This window comes from Alligator mississippiensis, chromosome 3, assembly GCF_030867095.1.
Source record: "Alligator mississippiensis isolate rAllMis1 chromosome 3, rAllMis1, whole genome shotgun sequence".
Taxonomy (NCBI): Eukaryota; Metazoa; Chordata; order Crocodylia; family Alligatoridae; genus Alligator; species Alligator mississippiensis.
Genome location: NC_081826.1, coordinates 208,568,548 through 208,587,520, shown reverse-complemented (window position 1 = coordinate 208,587,520; position 18,973 = coordinate 208,568,548). Strand labels below are relative to the sequence as shown.

General features: G+C 43.0%; 1 protein-coding gene across 3 annotated transcripts in view; it reads left to right on the top strand.

The window, feature by feature from the left end:
• Positions 1 to 18,973, top strand: part of CNTNAP4 (contactin associated protein family member 4) — a 462,372-nt gene that overhangs the window by 309,856 nt on the left and 133,543 nt on the right. For all 3 annotated transcript variants that reach the window (XM_019478107.2, XM_059724866.1, XM_059724865.1), the window contains one exon: positions 5,844 to 5,991. In XM_019478107.2, coding sequence (XP_019333652.1) covers positions 5,844 to 5,991 — 148 coding nt within the window. The remainder of the gene's footprint in view (positions 1 to 5,843; positions 5,992 to 18,973) is intronic.

Genomic DNA, 18,973 nt, shown 5'->3' with positions numbered 1-18,973 from the left:
CTCAAGAAGGTGGACTATGACCTGAGTGGCTACTGAAGAAGTGGCTGAACCTACTGCTTCTGGCCACAAATGAGATCCTCCATGTCCCTTACTGGCAGGATGATGCCAAGGTCCCCCTCAAGGGTGACCTCTATGGCATCAAGATGGTTAACCATATCTTCTGCCTCTCAATGTGCCCTTATGATCTTGTGAGCAGCATCTCTGCCAGCATCCTGAGGGAGACTGACCCCAGGAAGATTGCTACACAGCCCACTGGCAAAGACCTGGTCACCTTCCTGAGTGGTTCACTGGGAGATGAGTTCAACTGAGATGGTGAGGACTTCGCCTCACTGTGGAGCTGAGCCTGCAATGCCATGCAGCACCTCAGTAAGCTCATCAGCTGTGCCTGGACCTAGTCAGAGGAGCACCAGGAGCTGGGAGTCCCACTGCTCCCAGCCCCCAGTGCCAGCTTCATCACCATGCTCCCCCACAAGTTCCTGCCTGGAGAGGGTCCTAAAAGATGCTGTCAGAGCCAAGTATGCCAGTGACCTGAAGGCAAAACCCAACCAAGGTAAGGTCTTTGAGCACATCCTGAAGTTAGACGTGAACAACCACTTCATGCTCAGTGGGAACTTTACGTGCTTTACGGACTAGTGCTTCATCCACCATGCCCAACTCAACTGCCTCCTGCTCAACTGTACTGTCTGGTTCATAAACCACAAAAGGTGCTGAAGATGTGGCTATAAGTCGGGGACACTTCCCCACATGCTGTGCACCTGAAAGTCCCATGCCAGAGCATGGCATGTCTACCACAAAGCCATCCAGGTCCAGCTGGTGAAGGGCATTCCAGCCTCATCTGGGACTGTGTCCACCAAGCGCACTGTCCCAGGCTGTGAAAGCCAGCTGTACCTAGACATTGTTGTGGCTGACGAAGAAAACAGGCACATTGTGATGGTCAATGTCAACATCCCATTTGAGACCTCGCAGCTGGCTTTCATCAAAGCCTGAAAGCGGGAGCTGGCAAAGTACAAGCCATTAGTGGACATTATGAGGAGTCAGGAATATGAGATGATGGTTGAGGCACTGAACTGATGAGCACTCAAAGCATGGGAGCCCAGCAACAAGAGGATTCTGTGTGCCTGCTGAGTATCCTGCTACTATGCCAAATTAATGAGGTGCCTCATGGTGTCTGACACCCTCAGATGGTCGAGGGACATCTACGTCAAGCACATTATGGGTGAGCATCAGTAGGTGGACTCCAGGCCACTGGCCAGAAGCTGCCTGACCACCCCCTCCAACAGATCATGACTAAGAACTCTTATGCCTGGACTGTACCTCACCTCCACAGTTGTACCTTATAGTGTTACTTGTATCTGTGTATGTCCTTTAAAACCCATCACTCTGTAATGATGTGGATTGCTTGTGCAGGACATTTTATATCCTCTCTTCTTTGTATATGTGGTGCGTTTAGCTCCCAAGTTCCTCACCCTAACCCACCGCTGCACTAAGTACGCTACATTTTGCTATGTAGTTAGTTGCATCCTCCCCTCACCCACTACTATGTAGCCACTTTGTATTTCCTTTTACCCCTTCATCTTTGGAACTCCCTTTTTAACATTCACTAATAAAGTTAAATCTGTAGGGTTCTTGTCCTAGAGAGATCACACAAAGAAAACAGGGGAACCATACTGATTAACAACAGCTGAAACTTCCCAATATTATATGGGTAAAATGGAACAACAAACATCAACCCTAAATAATGCAATTCAAGCAGTACCCTCTGCTGATAGAATGCAGAACATGCATATAGAATGCAAAACTCAGTACACAACATTTATTATCTTATACGCAATGCTACTCTTTGTAATCTACTAGGAAAAGGAACTCCATGCTGTCCTGTCTAGATTAATTCCAGAATCTGGCTGTCATGGGCGTCTCCACACCTATGATATCTGTGGTGTAGTGATAACTCACGTGAGCATTTGTGTATCAAATGTGACAGGGCTCCTATGTTAACAGCAGCATGCCATCATGTAGTTCAGGGGAAGGAAAATACCGCTTGTGGGTGGTATTTGGCCCATCAGGCACTTTCAGCCAGCCCTCGTTACCCACCAATGAGCTGTACCCTGCTCAGCCCTTCTGCCCATGAGGATTGGAGTGAGGTACCTAGGTATACACCCCTCCGCCCCAACATACCCTATTGTGCCTTACTCTCATCCCCATGAGTGGAAGGGTCCAGCCAGCACACAGATTCTGGGTGGCACTGCTGCTGCTGCAACTGCTGGGAACCTGTCCTGCTTTTCTGGTGCCCTGCTGGATCCAAGCAGCAGGTAGGGAAGTGGTGCGGGCAGAGCTGCAGCTCGGCTGGAATGAAGAGCATGGGGATGGGTCTGACAGCAGTGTGGAGACCACACCTAGGGGGCAGCGTGTGAGTATGAGGGGTGGGAGGATGTGAGGAATCCCTCCCACACTCTCTTCATGGTGTGCAGTCCTGGCAGGCAGTGACAGCAGCAGTACCAGGCAGTACCAGGCAGGGGCACTCAGGGCACTCATGCCCAGTACCAGCTCCAGGCAGTGCTTCACATAGCGGTGAGACTCACAGCCTCTGCTGGGCCATCTCTATTACCAGCACTCCCCACCATGCATGCACAGCCTTTTCACTCATGTACCATGGGAAGCAAGCCCCACATGCTGGAGCTAGCTGGGGTGGAGAAGGCAGCCAACTCCAGTGCATGGGGCATCCCTCTCCTGTTGCATGAGTGCAGGGGCTGTGCATGCACAGCAGGGAGCGCCTGTGATGGCTTGGTGGGGGCTGCATTCCTCACCATGATGTTCAGTGTTGGCCCCACCAGACATGAGCACCCCAAGTGCCCCTGCCAGTGGCTGCACCATAGGGGGGGGTGGGAGAGGGTCCTCAGACCCCACAAACAGCACACACCCATACTCTGCTCCCACAACCTCTCACATATACACAGCCCTCCAAAATACCCTATGCCCCCACCATTCACAGCCACACACACACACACACCCAACCACACCCCTACACAATATACAAGGCTAAGAATATATTTTTGAGTTATTATGCAATCACCTCTATATACAGTTAGCAAACACATATCATGACAAAAATATTTTTTGTAATAAAATTAAAATATGTTATAGTTGGTGTTTGACTTTTAGTGTATGATTTGGCGGGGGGGGGGGGGGGTTGGTTTTTTTGTTTTTTTTTCCTGGTTCTAAGATAGCAACTACCCCTCCCAAAAGGTGTATTTCCTAGGGGCAAGAGGACTTCTGGTGGCAAAGGTCAGAGGTTAGGGGTGGAACTTTCAGTCCCAAAGTGGTGACCAGGGGGCAAGGCAACTGTCAAGGGGTGGGGCTACCCATGTGGCACTTGAAAGCTCACCAAACCTAGTTAAGTGGCCCTTCACTTGAAATAATTGCCTGCCCCTGATGTAGGCAGTCCATAATATATATGCACAAGGAAATTGACTTAAGATTCAACAGTCAGCTTTCATTTTGGCATTTAATGTTTCCTCATTTTTGAGTCATTATCTTTATAACATTAAAAATGTTCTTTTAACATAGTTTTTTATTGTGTAATATCTAATTGTGGCTCTTTGTCAAAGGTAAATTAAGCAGGTTGTGAGGACCCTCCTGCCTGCAGACAAGTCCCTAAATAGTCCACAGCTATGGCATGATTCCTACAAATGTTTGAGCATATTAGTAATCAAATAGAACTTCTTTTATGAGCTCAGTTCCTTGAATGCTTAAAAGATGGCAGGATTGGACAGTAAATCCATAGCTGAATTCTGTTTTACTGATATGAAGATTGTCATTGAGTTGAAGGTACTAATTCTCTACAAAGCCTCTAATTTACATTAGAGGCTTGACATTGGGCCTTTGGCATTTACAATCCAATGAAGAAAAATAGGCAGAGTGAAAAAGTGGTTTCTCTCTTCACCTTGAAATGTGATAAGAACCGAGAAGGATTTTAACCTTCAAAATATTTAAAATCAGTTAATATAGGTACATTTACTACTTGACTGAATGATTATATTTTGAATCTATTCTTTGCAGCTAAAGGCTTTGTAAAATGACAGCTAGAAAATCTTGGTTTCAAACCTGACCACTTTGAATGGTTTAAATGCGAGTTTAAATCACTTGTAGCTTATTTTTGATGTCTGAAAGTTAATTTTGAATTAAGAACATACGATTCAAGTGTGCCCTGAAGGAAAAAAATAGACCATACACAATCTGTTTTCAAAAGTTAATTTTCACTAGGTGCATGCCCTCTGAAAATGATCTTGAAAAAATTGAAGTCTTAATGGAACATTTCATTTGCTCACAGCACTTAAGCTTCTGGGGCTTGGGTTCTGGTTCAGTCAACAAACTAATTGGCACATTCAGTAGCAGTTACATCTATTAGAGATTACAAATAAGGATTCCAAGGGACAAGAGGTTGGGAGGGGTCTTGTACTGAAAATAGAAGCAGTTCTCCTGTGTTTGTTTTACAGTGTTTCTGTCTTCACCCACTGTGACAGCGAGATTATAAAGCACGAAGCTGAAAGTGGTATAGGCATTTAGAGTTGCTGACTCTCATTGCTTATTACTGGCTTAATAGGTTAGCTCTAATGAGCCCATTCACTAGCTGTTTCTTCATACAGAATGTTCCAAGCTAACAATTAATTTGAAATTCTGTTAGGATGGGGGAGGGAAGGTGGTAAGATTCATCTCTACTTAGGGGACATGTGATGATGAATGTGCTGAAACTCACCCCTGCTGCTTATGCAAAAAGATGTGGTGAGACATTTCAAAATGAAACAAGCTGGCTTAAATATCCTTCTATATTTGGAACAAATATTTAGCATACAGCAATAGCAAATGTCTCATAATAATCAAAACATAATAGAAATGAAGATGTACTGTTTATTAAATTTGAATATGTTCCTGTTGTTCATATCTGAAAATAGCTACTATGTGATTTGCTCTGGATAATAAACATGTTTTTAGGGATAGTATTCTCTGTCTGAATTATCAAGTATTTAAACCTAAAACATAAATGTTTTGAATAGTTTGCTGCATCTTCTATATCACAAAGCAATAATAAAATAATATAAGAAATCTACTACAAAAAACTAAAAGAGTTTCTCTAGTTTTTACAGTACCAAAATTCATAATGCTTAGCTAGCAGATATTTTTAACTTGTTTCTTTCAGTAAGTGAAGCAAGGATATTGATTGCATGTAAAAAAAAAACCCAGGGTTTTTCTTTTAATCCGTTGCCCTTCTACCTACCTTTCAAATAAAGTACAGGGGCAGATTTTTTATTTTACAAAATTGCTGTTTAAAATTTATGTTATAATAATTTCTCTTTACTAGGTGGAAATCCAGAGTCCTGGATAAGAGTTCTTGGGTTCACTTTAGCTCACAAATGAAGTGAAACAGGGTATCAAGAATTAAACTACTCTTGAGAGCAGAGAAATATATATACTAACTTATCCATAGGGAATATTAGATGGTAAAATGCTCTGAAATATGCAAGTGTTTTAACATATAATTGACAGGAGATTTTTGAAAACATTCCCTTGTTTTAATGTTAAAAGATTAATGGCACTCAAATAAACATGATATACATAGACTGATGAAAAGTTATATTTCTGAGTACTTGATCCTGCAAACACTTAAGCATATGAGTGAGTTAACTCATGAACATTATCACGAAACTCAGTGGGACTACATAAATTTATTTACATGTCTAAGTGTTTCATAGATATGGCTATAAAATGAGGAGTAATAGGTCAAGACTGCTTTTATATATGTATGTATTCAGTATAGATATAGTCATTTTTTTTTCCATTTCTTCTAGGCTTTTTCAGGAAACACAAATGCAGACAGTGTTGTGCACTATAAGCTCCAACATTCCATCAAAGCAAGATTTCTTCGTTTTGTCCCCTTGGACTGGAATCCTAATGGTAGAATTGGAATGCGTATTGAGGTTTACGGATGCTTATATAGTAAGTGTTTGCTGAATCAACTAAATTAAATGACTCTCAATCAATGCTTGTTTCTTAAATTGCAAAAGAAAATAGTTTTATCAGCTTGATAGCTATTTGAATATTATTTGACTTTATTTGATATTTCTGTATCCTCTAGAAATCCATATTATATAGCTGTTTCTATACAGAATTGAGTAGTATCAAAAATGGGCTACGCTTCAATAATGCTGATACACCCCAAACTCCTATTTGATGCCATTACAAAGATCACTCATAAAGGTTGCACTCTGTTCAGAGGGGTAAATATCCACCACTTGAGCCACATAAACCAACTTGAGGACCATTGATCTTGGCTTCACAGAAACCTGACAATTTTTGCAGAAATGCTGGCCTGCCACAGAAACCAATGAGATATCAAGGACATGATTTATTTTATGTGTACATACATTGTTTATGTAGCATTAACTAGAGGTTACTGGATGTTATAAGCATATTTCAGAAACTACTATGTTTTCATTTATTGTCAGCATCCTATTGATCTGTTGAACACTACGGTCCCAATTCTATTTTTGCCTCTAAGGAGCCTCTATTTAAACTTGCAAATTGCCCCAAACTTGGCCACCTCCTTCAGGATAGCTAATCCTGTTCCAACTCCAAGGGATCCAAATCCCTCATTCTCTCGATGGTTAAGCCCCCTTTCATCCCAAAGGCTAATCCTTTTGTACTCTGCAGTAGCCAATCCTATTTTGTCCAAGAGAGCTGCACATGTGTATTCCCCATTTTTTCAATAGACAGACTTGTGGAAAAGCTATCATGCTTCCATCATGTTTGGATTCAGTTTACCCAAGTCACTAAGAGGGTGATGTTCCATTCAGATCCAGTTTACCTGGAGGGATGCCTACCCCTCAGACAAGGGAGAAGGCCCACTATTTTTTTTTTCCTTCAAAAAAATGTCTAGGAAGTGGGAAACCTCATTTTTAGGCCATCCTCATCCTCTTACTTTTAGGGTGATACCCTAAATTTCAGGCCATAAACAATATGGGAATGAAAGCTCTCTTGTTGTTGGTGAGCCTCTGGGCAGTCAAGAGTGAAAGAGACTTGGGGGCACAAGAAATGCAAGCAAGAAAGTGTTAATTTGTGGCCCAATGTGGTAGGTACTGCTTATGGATGGAGGGAGGAAGCCATCTGTTCAGGGCCCTGTTCCTAATGCTTTTTATCCATTTTATCCTATACTATGTAATGTCTATACCATTCAGAGAGCAAATAAGAGGGAGTGTGGCTGTACAGTAGGGCTTTGCGAAATGGCACCGTTCCATTTTGACTTGCTTTGATGGGACAGTGTTTTGTTTCAATTCAAAACTGCTGTTCTATTTTGTTTCATTGAAACAGTGATGCTGTTTTGATGCTGTTTCACCCATAGGCTATAATGGGGAAGCTCAAAACAGCCTCTCTCATCCAGCAGGCAGATCAAGGACCCGCAACCCTGGTAGGGAAGCTGGGTGCTGCCGCCTCAGACTGGTGATCTGGGGAAGGGAACTGAGTCCGATTGCTCAGTTCCCCTCCTCAGTGCTGTGATCCATTGGGCTGGGAAGGAAGCTAAGTGCTCAGTTCTGGGCTTGGTTCCCTTCCCCTGTGTTGTGATTGGCTTCCCGCAGCCTGGCTACAGGAGGCAGGGAGAGCCAGGGCTGTGCTCCTGGCTGAGTCACATGGGACTGTGGAGCTGCTGGGAGCACAGCACTGGCTCTCCCTTGTCTCCCACCTGGCTGCTGGCTGCTTCAAAACTCAAAACATTTTGAAATTTTTTAAACATTTTGACTTGCCTCGTTTCATTTCGAGGCTGTTTTGAAGTCCTTCATTTCATTTCAATTTCACTGTTTTGAGCTCAAAATGAGTTGAAAGAGTGTTGAAACAAAACACGCATCGGCATTTCACACAGCCCTACTGTACAGTGGTGTTAGGTTTCTTTGCTGGGCAGGGTAAATCCTGGGTACTGGTTCTTGCTGCCAGAATTGCTTATATATTTTGGATTAAAGAAATGGCTAACTAGTATTGGAGGCAGCAGCCACAACTAAATCTGAAAAATCTCAGAAAGGCAAAGTATTCTAAGTGGAGAACTGAATTAGCATAGTTTGAGTGCTTCCAGTGCCTGAGCTAACTCAAGTAATTCTGCATAACACCACATTGTGCCATTTGGACATATGTTGAAGGGCTCATAATCTTATCCCTTTATCCTTTTATTTAGTCTTCCTATGATCTTAAATTATGTATGACATGCTCTTTCCTTTCGTTCTGGTCTATAACCAGGAAATCAACTTAGGGTGTGTGCAGACATTCCCAGGACCCAGTGTACAACCAGGCAGCTTACTTTAAATTGTGTGATTGTTGATCAAGTCCTCTGCTTGTACAGACATTTGTTGGTGCCAGGAGCCACATCGGGAACTCTATTTAAATAAACTGGGGTGGGGGGAAGGGCAGACAGGATGGGGGGGGGGGGGCTGGTGTGTCCACTGGTTGTGGGTTTGGTGGGGTGGGGGTGCTGGTCGGTGCATGGGAGGTTAGTAGGTCCACATGGAAGGTGGTTGTCTGTCTAAGGATGTGGGGAGTCAGGGGATTAAAATCACCTTGATCAGGGTGGAGGGGATAGGAAAAGCATAGCTTCAGGGCTGGGTCAAATGGCTGGGCTTTCCCAGCCTTGGGATTGGTTCTGAAAATGGTACAAATATTTATTAGTTTGTGCTAAACTATGTCTGATCTAACTTGGTTCACTTCCTTCGGTGAACTAAGTTAGATTGGGCTGGCCAGTTTTTGCTCTATCTAAATTCCCCAACCATCTATACAGATCATCATTGAGATGGACCTAACCCTATTTAAGTCAATCTAAATGTAACATCTGCACATACCCTTTGTCTTCTCCCTGTTTGTTGCCTTACACATTTAGGTTTTATCCAAATTCTGTTTTTGGTCAAAATTAAGTTCCCAAAAGTTCCAAAATAAATTAGTTTTTGTGTCTGACTAGTGAAGTTTGTGTCCAGAACCTTTTCTTCTTTCTTAAACTCTTCTCTTCTAGTGCTTTTGTGATATAACACTCCCATCATCTCCTGGTCTGTTGATTTATATATGTAATTCCTTCTTTCTACTTTTATTGTCTCCACCTCCTCCATTCCCTTACATTTTATGCTCATTGTCCTTGCCTTCAAAGCCTTCCTTCAACTGTTCCTTACTTATCTGTTTCTGTCTCTTTTCAAGCCAAGTAAAGTCCCCTTTTATAAACACCGAGGGTCCCCTCTGTATGAATAGTCTTTTTAATCACATCTTCAGGTAACTACCCTCTTAAATGAAACATTTTGGTCATGTTGTCTTTAAGAAACTAACCAGCCAATTAGGAGAAACATGAGATAGCTTATATGTAATTGATAAAGCAATTATGTCATTGAAATACTATTATTATTACAAAGTGGCAAATTGCTGCCTATGTTAATGCATTATGCATGTCTTTTCTGTACTCTCCTTATCTATTTGCTTGTTTTGCCATTTTAAAATATAAGTTCTTTGAGGCACAGACTATGCTTTCAGTTGTGTTATACAGTACCAAGCACACAGTGAGACCTACTGGAAACAAGTAAATGAGAGCATTATGTTTTATCTTTTGAGAAACTGGTCCTAACATCCTTCCAAAAGTAAGCTGAGTTAAAGAAACTCAAAAATTAGTATCTCACTGATGATCTTTGTCTGCTGACTCAAACAGATACCAAGGAAATAGATGTTTATTTTTATTTAAGCTTATTAATTATTGGCTCTGTACTAATGTTATATGACACTATAAAATGGCATTGCAGATAATGGATATCCTGGAATTTAATTTATTTATATGCATTAGCTTCAAATACAAAAAAATGCCTAAGCTTTTGTTAGGAAGTTATTCCTTATGTGTCTAGAGCTTCCATAATAGTCTCATATATGTTATAATTACTGGGTAAAATTTGATGATTTGTTATGCAGAGAGTCAGTGCAGATGATCTCAGTGATTCCTTCTAGCCTTTAGACCTTTAAAATTATTTCCAAAACAAATTCTTATTCTCTTTGCTTCTAACAACAGACACAAATGAGTGCTGCAAAATTAATTATGGTTACCCTTAGGGATTATATATTTCCAGCCAGGATCAGGAGCTGAAGAACAAGAGAAAGAAACACATTCCTTTTAATCGTGGGAGGATCGCTCAGCAAAATCTGAGCGGTCGCAGAGCTTCCTCTCGTGCGTGGATGACCTCTACCTGACTCAAGAAGTCTATGGGCCAACGAGAGGCAAAGCGCTGCTCGACCTGGTGCTGGCTATTGGGGAGGACCTAGTCGGCGACCTAGTGATCAATGGGAAGCTGGGTGACAGCGACCACGAGCTGATCACCTTCACCATCCGCCGAAAAGCTGGCAAGTCAGTCAGCAACACGCAAGTCCTTGACTTCAGGAAAGCTGACTTTGACAAGCTCAGGAGGCTTGTCAGTGAGGCCCTAAGGGACTGTGACCACAGGGAGAGGGGAGTTCAAGAAGAGTGGTTGCTCCTCAAGGGAGCGATCCTCAATGCACAAACTAAGTCTATTTCATCTCGGAGGAAAGGCAGCAAGAGGGCACAGCAGCCCCCCTGGCTCTCCAGGGACCTAGCAGACCTCCTGAGGCTAAAAAGAAAGGCCTACAAAGGATGGAGGATGGGAGTCACCTCCAAGGAGGATTATTCTGCACTGGTCCGGTCCTGTAGGGAGCAGACCAGGAAAGCCAAGGCTGCAACTGAACTCCAGCTAGCTTTGAGCATCAAGGACAATAAAAAGTCCTTTTTCAGATATGTGGGGAGCAGGAGGAAAAGCAGGGGCAACGTTGGACCCCTGCTGAACCAGATGGGGCAACTGACAACTGATGCCCAGGAAAAAGCCAACCTATTAAATAGGTACTTTGCGTCGGTCTTTCATCAGCCCCATGGGACGCCCGTGCCCACTACAGGGCCGGGAAGTCCGGGTGAGGGTGATCCCGTGCCCTCCATTAATGCTGACTTTGTGAAGGAACATCTTGAGAAGCTGGATACCTTCAAGTCAGCCGGCCCTGACAATCTTCACCCCAGGGTACTCAAGGAGCTGGCGAGCATCATAGCCCAGCCTCTAGCACGGATCTTTGAAAACTCTTGGTGCTCTGGTGTAGTGCCCGAAGACTGGAAGAAGGCCAACGTGGTGCCTATCTTCAAGAAAGGGAGGAAAGTGGATCCGGCTAACTATAGGCCCATCAGCCTGACTTCTATCCCGGGGAAGTTCTTAGAAAAGTTTATTAAGGAGGCCATCCTTAATGGACTGGCCGACGCCAACATCTTAAAGGATAGCCAGCACGGGTTTGTTGCGGGTAGGTCTTGCTTGACCAATCTCATTTCCTTCTACGACCAGGTGACCTATCACCTGGACAAGGGAGAAGAGATTGATGTCATATATCTTGACTTCAAAAAAGCCTTCGATCTGGTGTCCCATGATCGTCTCTTGGAGAAACTGGCCAATTGTCGCCTTGGGTCCCTCATGATCCACTGGCTGGAAAATTGGCTCCGGGGTCAGACCCAGAAGGTAGTAATTGATGGAAGTCACTCATCGTGGTGTCCTGTGACCAGTGGGGTCCCCCAGGGCTCTGTCCTTGGACCCATACTGTTCAACATCTTCATTAATGATGTGGACATTGGAGTCAGAAGCGGACTGGCCAAGTTCGCCAATGACACCAAACTTTGGGGCAAAGCATCCACACCAGAAGACAGGCGGATGATCCAGGCTGATCTGGACAGGCTCAGCAAGTGGGCGGATGAGAATCTGATGGTGTTCAACGCCGATAAATGCAAGGTTCTCCACCTTGGGAAAAAAAACCCGCAGCATCCTTATAGGCTCGGCAGTGCTATGTTGGTTAGCACTATGGAAGAAAGAGACTTGGGGGTCATCATTGACCACAAGATGAACATGAGCCTGCAATGCGATGCTGCGGCTAGTAAAGCGACCAAAACGCTGGCTTGCATCCATAGATGCTTCTCAAGCAAATCCCGGGACGTCATTCTCCCCCTGTACTCGGCCTTAGTGAGGCGGCAGCTGGAGTACTGCGTCCAGTTTTGGGCTCCACAATTCAAAAAGGATGTGGAGAAGCTTGAGAGAGTCCAGAGAAGAGCCACGCGCATGATCAGAGGTCAGGGAAGCAGACCCTACGATGACAGGCTGAGAGCCCTGGGGCTCTTTAGCCTGGAAAAGCGCAGGCTCAGGGGTGATCTGATGGCCACCTACAAGTTTATCAGGGGTGACCACCAGTATCTAGGGGAACGTTTGTTCACCAGAGCGCCCCAAGGAATGACGAGGACGAATGGTCACAAACTACTACAAGATCGTTTCAGGCTGGACATAAGGAAGAATTTCTTTACTGTCCGAGCCCCCAAGGTCTGGAACAGCCTGCCACCGGAGGTTGTTCAAGCGCCTTCATTGAACACCTTCAAGATGAAACTGGATGCTTATCTTGCTGGGATCCTATGACCCCAGCTGACTTTCTGCCCTTTGGGTGGGGGGCTGGACTCAATGATCTTCCGAGGTCCCTTCCAGCCCTAATGTCTATGAAATCTATGAAATCTATGAAATCACATTTACAAGGTATTCATGGACCACTTTTCCCCTCAAATCAGCACCAGTGCTAATGGATCCTAGCTTGCTAATTTAGGCAAGTACCTTTTCTTTTGCCATGAAGTGTTGATGTTCACAGGAAAAGTAAGCAATTTTTCAGATTGCACGTGCTGCAAACTGCATAAAAACTAAACTGAACATGATAAATGTTACAAGTATGAGGTCATTCCTACACTGACATTTGCAAGTTACACAGTGGCCATGTATAGACACTTAGTTTCTTCTGAGAGTTGCTATTCTCCTGGTAGAAATCAAAAGTGTGCGGATGTTCAAGCTTTTTCTCCTGAAGCAAAAATGGTTCCTCTGGGAGAAAGACAACGTAGAAATTGCTTCTGGGAGACCATAAGGAATGAAGCTAGGGGAAAGGTTCCTATACTTTCCAAAGACTGGGGTCCCCCATTCTGGAGCTGTTCTAGACCTGCCTGTAGACTAGGATGGGAGAAGAGAATCACAAGCTGTTCTCTGTCTGCTTCTCACTACAGAGTTCCTAGTGTAAGAAGCAAGCAAGGGTTTTGCTGTACTGGTCTCTTTTCTCAGCTTCCTTTTCTCAGAGCCCTCTGCCTGCTTTTCACACTACAGCCCCCTGTGTAAGAAGTGGGTAGGGGTTGTGTCCCACTACTGCAGTCTCTCTGGGAATGGGAGGACTGAAGCATCCCATACTTTCCCAGACCAGAATCAACCTGGTTTCTGGAAGACAGAAGGAGTAGGGGAGAGGGAGAGGTTGAAGATCAGAAGTCTTATCCATAAGACATTTGTCAAATATTTCACAGGTAAGCCATATTCTGGACTGTAAGCTATTTGGTACATGGAGTGTTGTTTTCTATACGTCTGCAAAGCAGACAGTCAGGTGGGGTCCCAGCCAGGTTGGCCTCTAAGCACTGCAACAATACAGAAGTTAAATACAAGTAATGCATTTTGGAATCTACACTAGTGCTAAAAGAGTCTTCACATAGTACTCTTCCTCTCCACATCCCATTTTTCTCTCCTGCTTCCTATGTCATGTTCCTTTATTTCCCAAGTTTGTGTTAGAATCTTTCTCTTTTTTGAGAAATACATTAAAAAAAAAATCTTTGCTGTCTCCAGATGAATGCCCTTCTCTAAATATATTAGATATATCAACCTCATCTGCATCATCCTGTGATTGAGCAATACCTCTACTGTATTAAAAAAATCACTGTCATCCCCTGTCTGCTTGTTCTTCCTCTTCCAAGTGGGCAAAATGCACACCACTGCAGCAGGCTTATGTAGTTTATCATTAGTTGAAATTTTAGATTATAAGGATGAACCTATGCTGACACTGGCCATGTTAAAATTGTGCCACAGCTTGTTCATGAACCTAAGTGTTAATTGGGTATATTATTTTCTCCTTCTATTACCCCTTCTGTTGCTCATTCCATCTGCTGAAGACCTGCAAGAGACAATGGATAATTCACACAACAGGGACAAACGGACTGAAATATTTTCCTGACTTCCAGGCCATTATAGGGGTCTAATCCTGCCTTTCCTAACTGGGAACGAGCACATAAATCTTGGCCCCAACTTCTCATTTGTGTGTGACAATCATTGTGGTCTATAATTAAAAAAGAAAACAAAATGGACACAGTAAATTCAATAAATGCACCTGGTGACTACAATCAATGCTGCTATAAATAGGATGGAACACACTGCTGTGCAACATTGCAAAACAGAGACTGTGATCTTGAACCCCCATCAGACCCTTGGCAATTAAAGTTGTTAAATGATGCGGATAAAAGTTTATGAACATTCTTTTCACAAGAGGACTACAGACTATGACACAACTAAATAAGTCAAAGAAAAATCTTTCTATAGGAAAGGATGATGTATGGACCTATTCCAATCAGTTGGAATACAATGACAGAAAATTAATTTTAAATGTATGTTTTTACCTATAAGTTTACAGTAGCTTGCATTTTCAGTAGCATTGTTTCAGGCAAGGTCTAACTCATGTGGCTTACCTGGCTTTTCCTAACACCAGGAATCTGGTTCCCTCCAGTCATTGGAGGATCTAGGATTTTCTAAATAGGGTACAACACACTGACTTTCGGACCATGGGGGATGGGGTGAAGCATGGCTGGAGACCGTAGGCTGGCTAGGGACACCAGGGGAAGCAGGCTGAGAGCTGGCACATGAGGAAGGTGGGAAGGGAAGGGACACCCACTTGCTACCCACAGCTGACCTGGGGAGCAGGTGGAGCCCTAGAGCTGCTCCTGTCCTCTCCAGCTGGGGGCTGTGGGAAGCACCTGCACAGGATTCTAGGCTCTTCAGGAGACAGCGGCAATGGTTTACAGGTTTCTTTTCTCAGCACCTGTTCCCTGCCCACCTGAAGATTTCCCTCCGTGGCTAGGAGTCCCTGGATGACTAGGATAGAAGGAGGAACCTGCATGTCACTGCCACTATCCCTGGGCAAACTGGGCTCCCTGCATAGCCATTCCCTTCAGTCTGGTCAGCCAAAGACCATGACAGTGGCATCAGTGGGAAAGTGCGCTCCTCCTTCCAGTGGCTTCTGGCAGCAAGGATATAATAGTAAGGGAGTGACAGAGAAGGGTGTAGGCAGAGGAAACTCACCTGCTGATGCTGCTGTTCTTTGCCAAGCCTAGCATCCCATGCAGCTGCAACTTGGGGTTGGAGCAGGGAAAGAGCAGCTCTGTGGCTGCCCCCTATGCCTATGTCAGCTGAAGACAGAATTGATGGTGGTGGCACCCTCTGGATCCAGTACCTCTGCCTCCACTTTCCCAGAGTGGATGGAGGTAGAAAGGGATCTTGGAGTCATCATTGACTCCAAGATGAACATGGGCTGACAATGCGAGGTCATTGTCGGCAGGGCTAACCGGACCCTATTGTGCATCCACAGGTGCATCTCAAGTAGGGCCAAGGAGGTGATCCTCCCCCTCTACGCGACACTGGTCAGGCCACAGCTGGAGTACTGTGTCCAGTTCTGGGCACCCCACTTCAAGAGGGATGTGGACAACATTGAGAGGGTCCAGAGGAGGGCCACCCGCATGATCCAGGGACAGCAGGGCAGACCCTACAATGAGAGGCTATGGGACCTGAACTTGTTCAGCCTTCACAAGAGGAGGCTGAGGGGGGACCTTGTAACCATCTATAAACTCACTAGGGGGGACCAGAAGGGTTTGGGAGAGACCTTGTTTCCCCTAGCGCCCCCCAGGATAACAAGGAATAACGGCCACAAGTTGTTGGAGAGTAGGTTTAGATTAGACATCCATAGGAACTACTTCACAGTTAGGGTGGCTAGGATCTGGAACCAACTTCCAAGGGAAGTGCTGCTGGCTCCTACCCTGGGGGTCTTTAAGAAGCGGCTTGATGCCTACCTGACTGGGGTTACTTGAGCCCAGTTTCCCTCCTGCCCAGGCAGGGGGTCAGACTTGAAGATCTATAAGGGCCCTTCTGACGCTACTTCTATGATTCTATGATTCCTCTTTTTATCTTTAATACAGTTACATTCATCCAGTTAAGAATAACACACAACATGATAATTAATGGGCGTGTCTACACATGCATTTACACTGGCTTAAATTTACTGTGCAGTAAGTGGGAATAGGTCAGCATTACATGTGCAGGCATTAAAGCACATCAACGCTGTGTGTGGACTGACTTGGGACTATAGTTAGTCACAAGTCAGTTCACACACGCAGTATTACTGCACAGTAAGGCATCTACATGTGCATTACTATGCAGTAACTAATCGGGCGTGAATTTGATACTTGCATGATGTATCAAATTTACCTACATGATGTATCAAGCAGGTATCAAATTTATGCTCCAGTCAGCATAGGTCACCATATTTACTGTGCATTAAGGGCGCGCATGTGTAGACATGTGCCCGTACTGCACAGTAATTTTGATTAGTGCACAGTAAATGCGTATGTGTAGAAGCACCCAATGGGAATCAAGTATGTACAGTTCAAAACAGTTCAAAGTTCTGTAAACTGTTCAAGTAATAAACACCTCTGCAAAAAGAAAAAAAAATCAAATGTGTGAGTTCGTAGTCAAAACTGTGACTAGTTCTAGCCACACCTCTACTTCTGTGTTGTGAAAACTATTGCAAAGCTTAATCTTGTGATATGCATAGGAGGTATATCATTTAAATTCCTGAGAGCTCTGTTGGACCTGAGTGTTTCCATCTCTGCTGAACTATAGGTAGGATTTATACAAAACAAACCAGAAAACTGAATTTGCATGAAAAAGCTGATGTTTATAGTCACAAAGTTACTCCACGTTTTCATTTTCCTTGTGTGTAACACTTCAAAATTTGAAATGTAGAAAAGAGCAAACCTGCTGAGACAGATGTTCAGATACCAAACAGAATGGAACTATGAATGAAAGGCTATGGGGAAGTAGGGTGGGGAAAGAAGGGGAAGTAGTAACATAGTATTCTTTCTTGATAACCCAACATGTATTCAAGTGCTTTCTTTAGTCTTCCTAGTGTGAATGCACTGAAGGTAAAAACAGTAGGTGTACAAGAGATCTGATAATCTAGTCAATATCTCCCTTCTTCATGGTTGTCACTTATTCAGTCTTCAGTCATTGTTTTCATGAGTAAAGACTACAATAATGGTTCCAGGTATTAATCCATTATGAATTAACACTATAACGTTGTGCAAAGGATTCTGGAGACCAGGAATATGCATCACTCAGCCTCTGGTACTCATCTGGCTGAATGACTAATAGCAAAAAATACGCATTACCAATAATGAAAGTATGCTATCATCAGTGTGTAAGAATAGATCTAACTGCATGGTTACATATATAGCATCAAAAATCTGTCTTAGATGCTTCTACTTGTTATTGAAATCTAAGAAACATAAAATACATAATTTGTATGTGACATGGTTATATGCGTTTAGTCTCCACATTTATTCAGGGGCAAAACAAAAGAATATAATCAACTTAAAAATCTTTTTTAGGCAGAAAGTAATGTTTATTCATTGTGCACTCAGTAAATGAATTCTTCATAAGTACACAGTACAAAATATAGTAACAAGATGTGGGAAAATCAAGCAACTACATTTTCAAAACATAGCTGCATTAAATTGACAAGAGGTTTTGAGTGTTGAATATAAATGGCTGACTTTAAATAGTATGGAAGATTTGAATTGAGTTCATTTCCATGCCAACAATACGGAGCAAAATTTTTTGTCAAATTAAATAAAGTTAGTAAATAGATAATGGATTTCCATTGACTTGGAAGAAGTCAGCAAGTCATTTGAAAAATAATTTCATATTTTATTGGGTGTCCTTTACATTTTCATTTATTTCACAAATGTATCTTTCAAGGGCAATTACCTTTTTCTTCTTTACCTATGAAGTCTAAATACTCTGTGAGGTTTTCTTAGTGTTATCAGTTCCTTTGTGTATGTCTTGTTCAATCTGCATCTGATTTTGACAGATCCTTTTTTACGTCGTTGGTCTAAAATCACATATTTTCCAGGTGGAATGAATGCATGTAACTTGAAAGAAACCATATAAAATATTGTCACAAGACAAAAAGTAGACTTCACTGGGGCAGCTGTCACATAGGTGTAACAATGCACCTATCTCCCTAGTTACTAAAAGTATAAATGTAAAACAAAGAAACTAAGAAATACTATGAAACTTCTTAACATCACATTATCTGTTAAAGCTCAGAAAGGGTTTGCTTTCCTGTCCATGTTATTGTCTAATGTGCCCAAGATGACTAGTCTAGCAAAATAGTTTTCAGCTGACCAACAGGAGATGGCCAAATTCCTCCTAACAGTTCTAAAGCCAGATGGCCTCATTCTCATACTAAGGGTCCTGTAGATCAAGATTAACTCTTGTTATATCAGTAGTGTTTTATTTTGTAAGAGGAGACAAAGACTCAAATAGCCATATCAAAACTGACATTTTCTAAAATAGTGTAGCCTAATAATGTTTTAACTGACTGTAAAACCACACAGATTGGCTTAATAGTGGTTTACAGCTACAGCCTGCAATGGGGTGGCATGGCTATTTGATGCATTCGTAACATGTAATTTGTTTGGTTCTTCCCTCATTTATGCTGTAATAAATCAGGAAAAATCACATGGTCTTAATAGAATCATATGATGTAAGAATACTGTGAGATGAGAATCAGATCAATGCGTCTATAACTGTAGGGTAAAAAAGACTGCTCTGCCATCTTTTCTCAGGCTTCATCATGCAGTTCCATTAACAAAGGTATATGGAGGCCCTGCCTCCTCAAGAGGACTCTTTCTAGAAACTCTAGTTTCAGGAACAATGAAAAACTGGAGCAATTCTGCCATTCAGAAGAGTATAAGAATGACTAT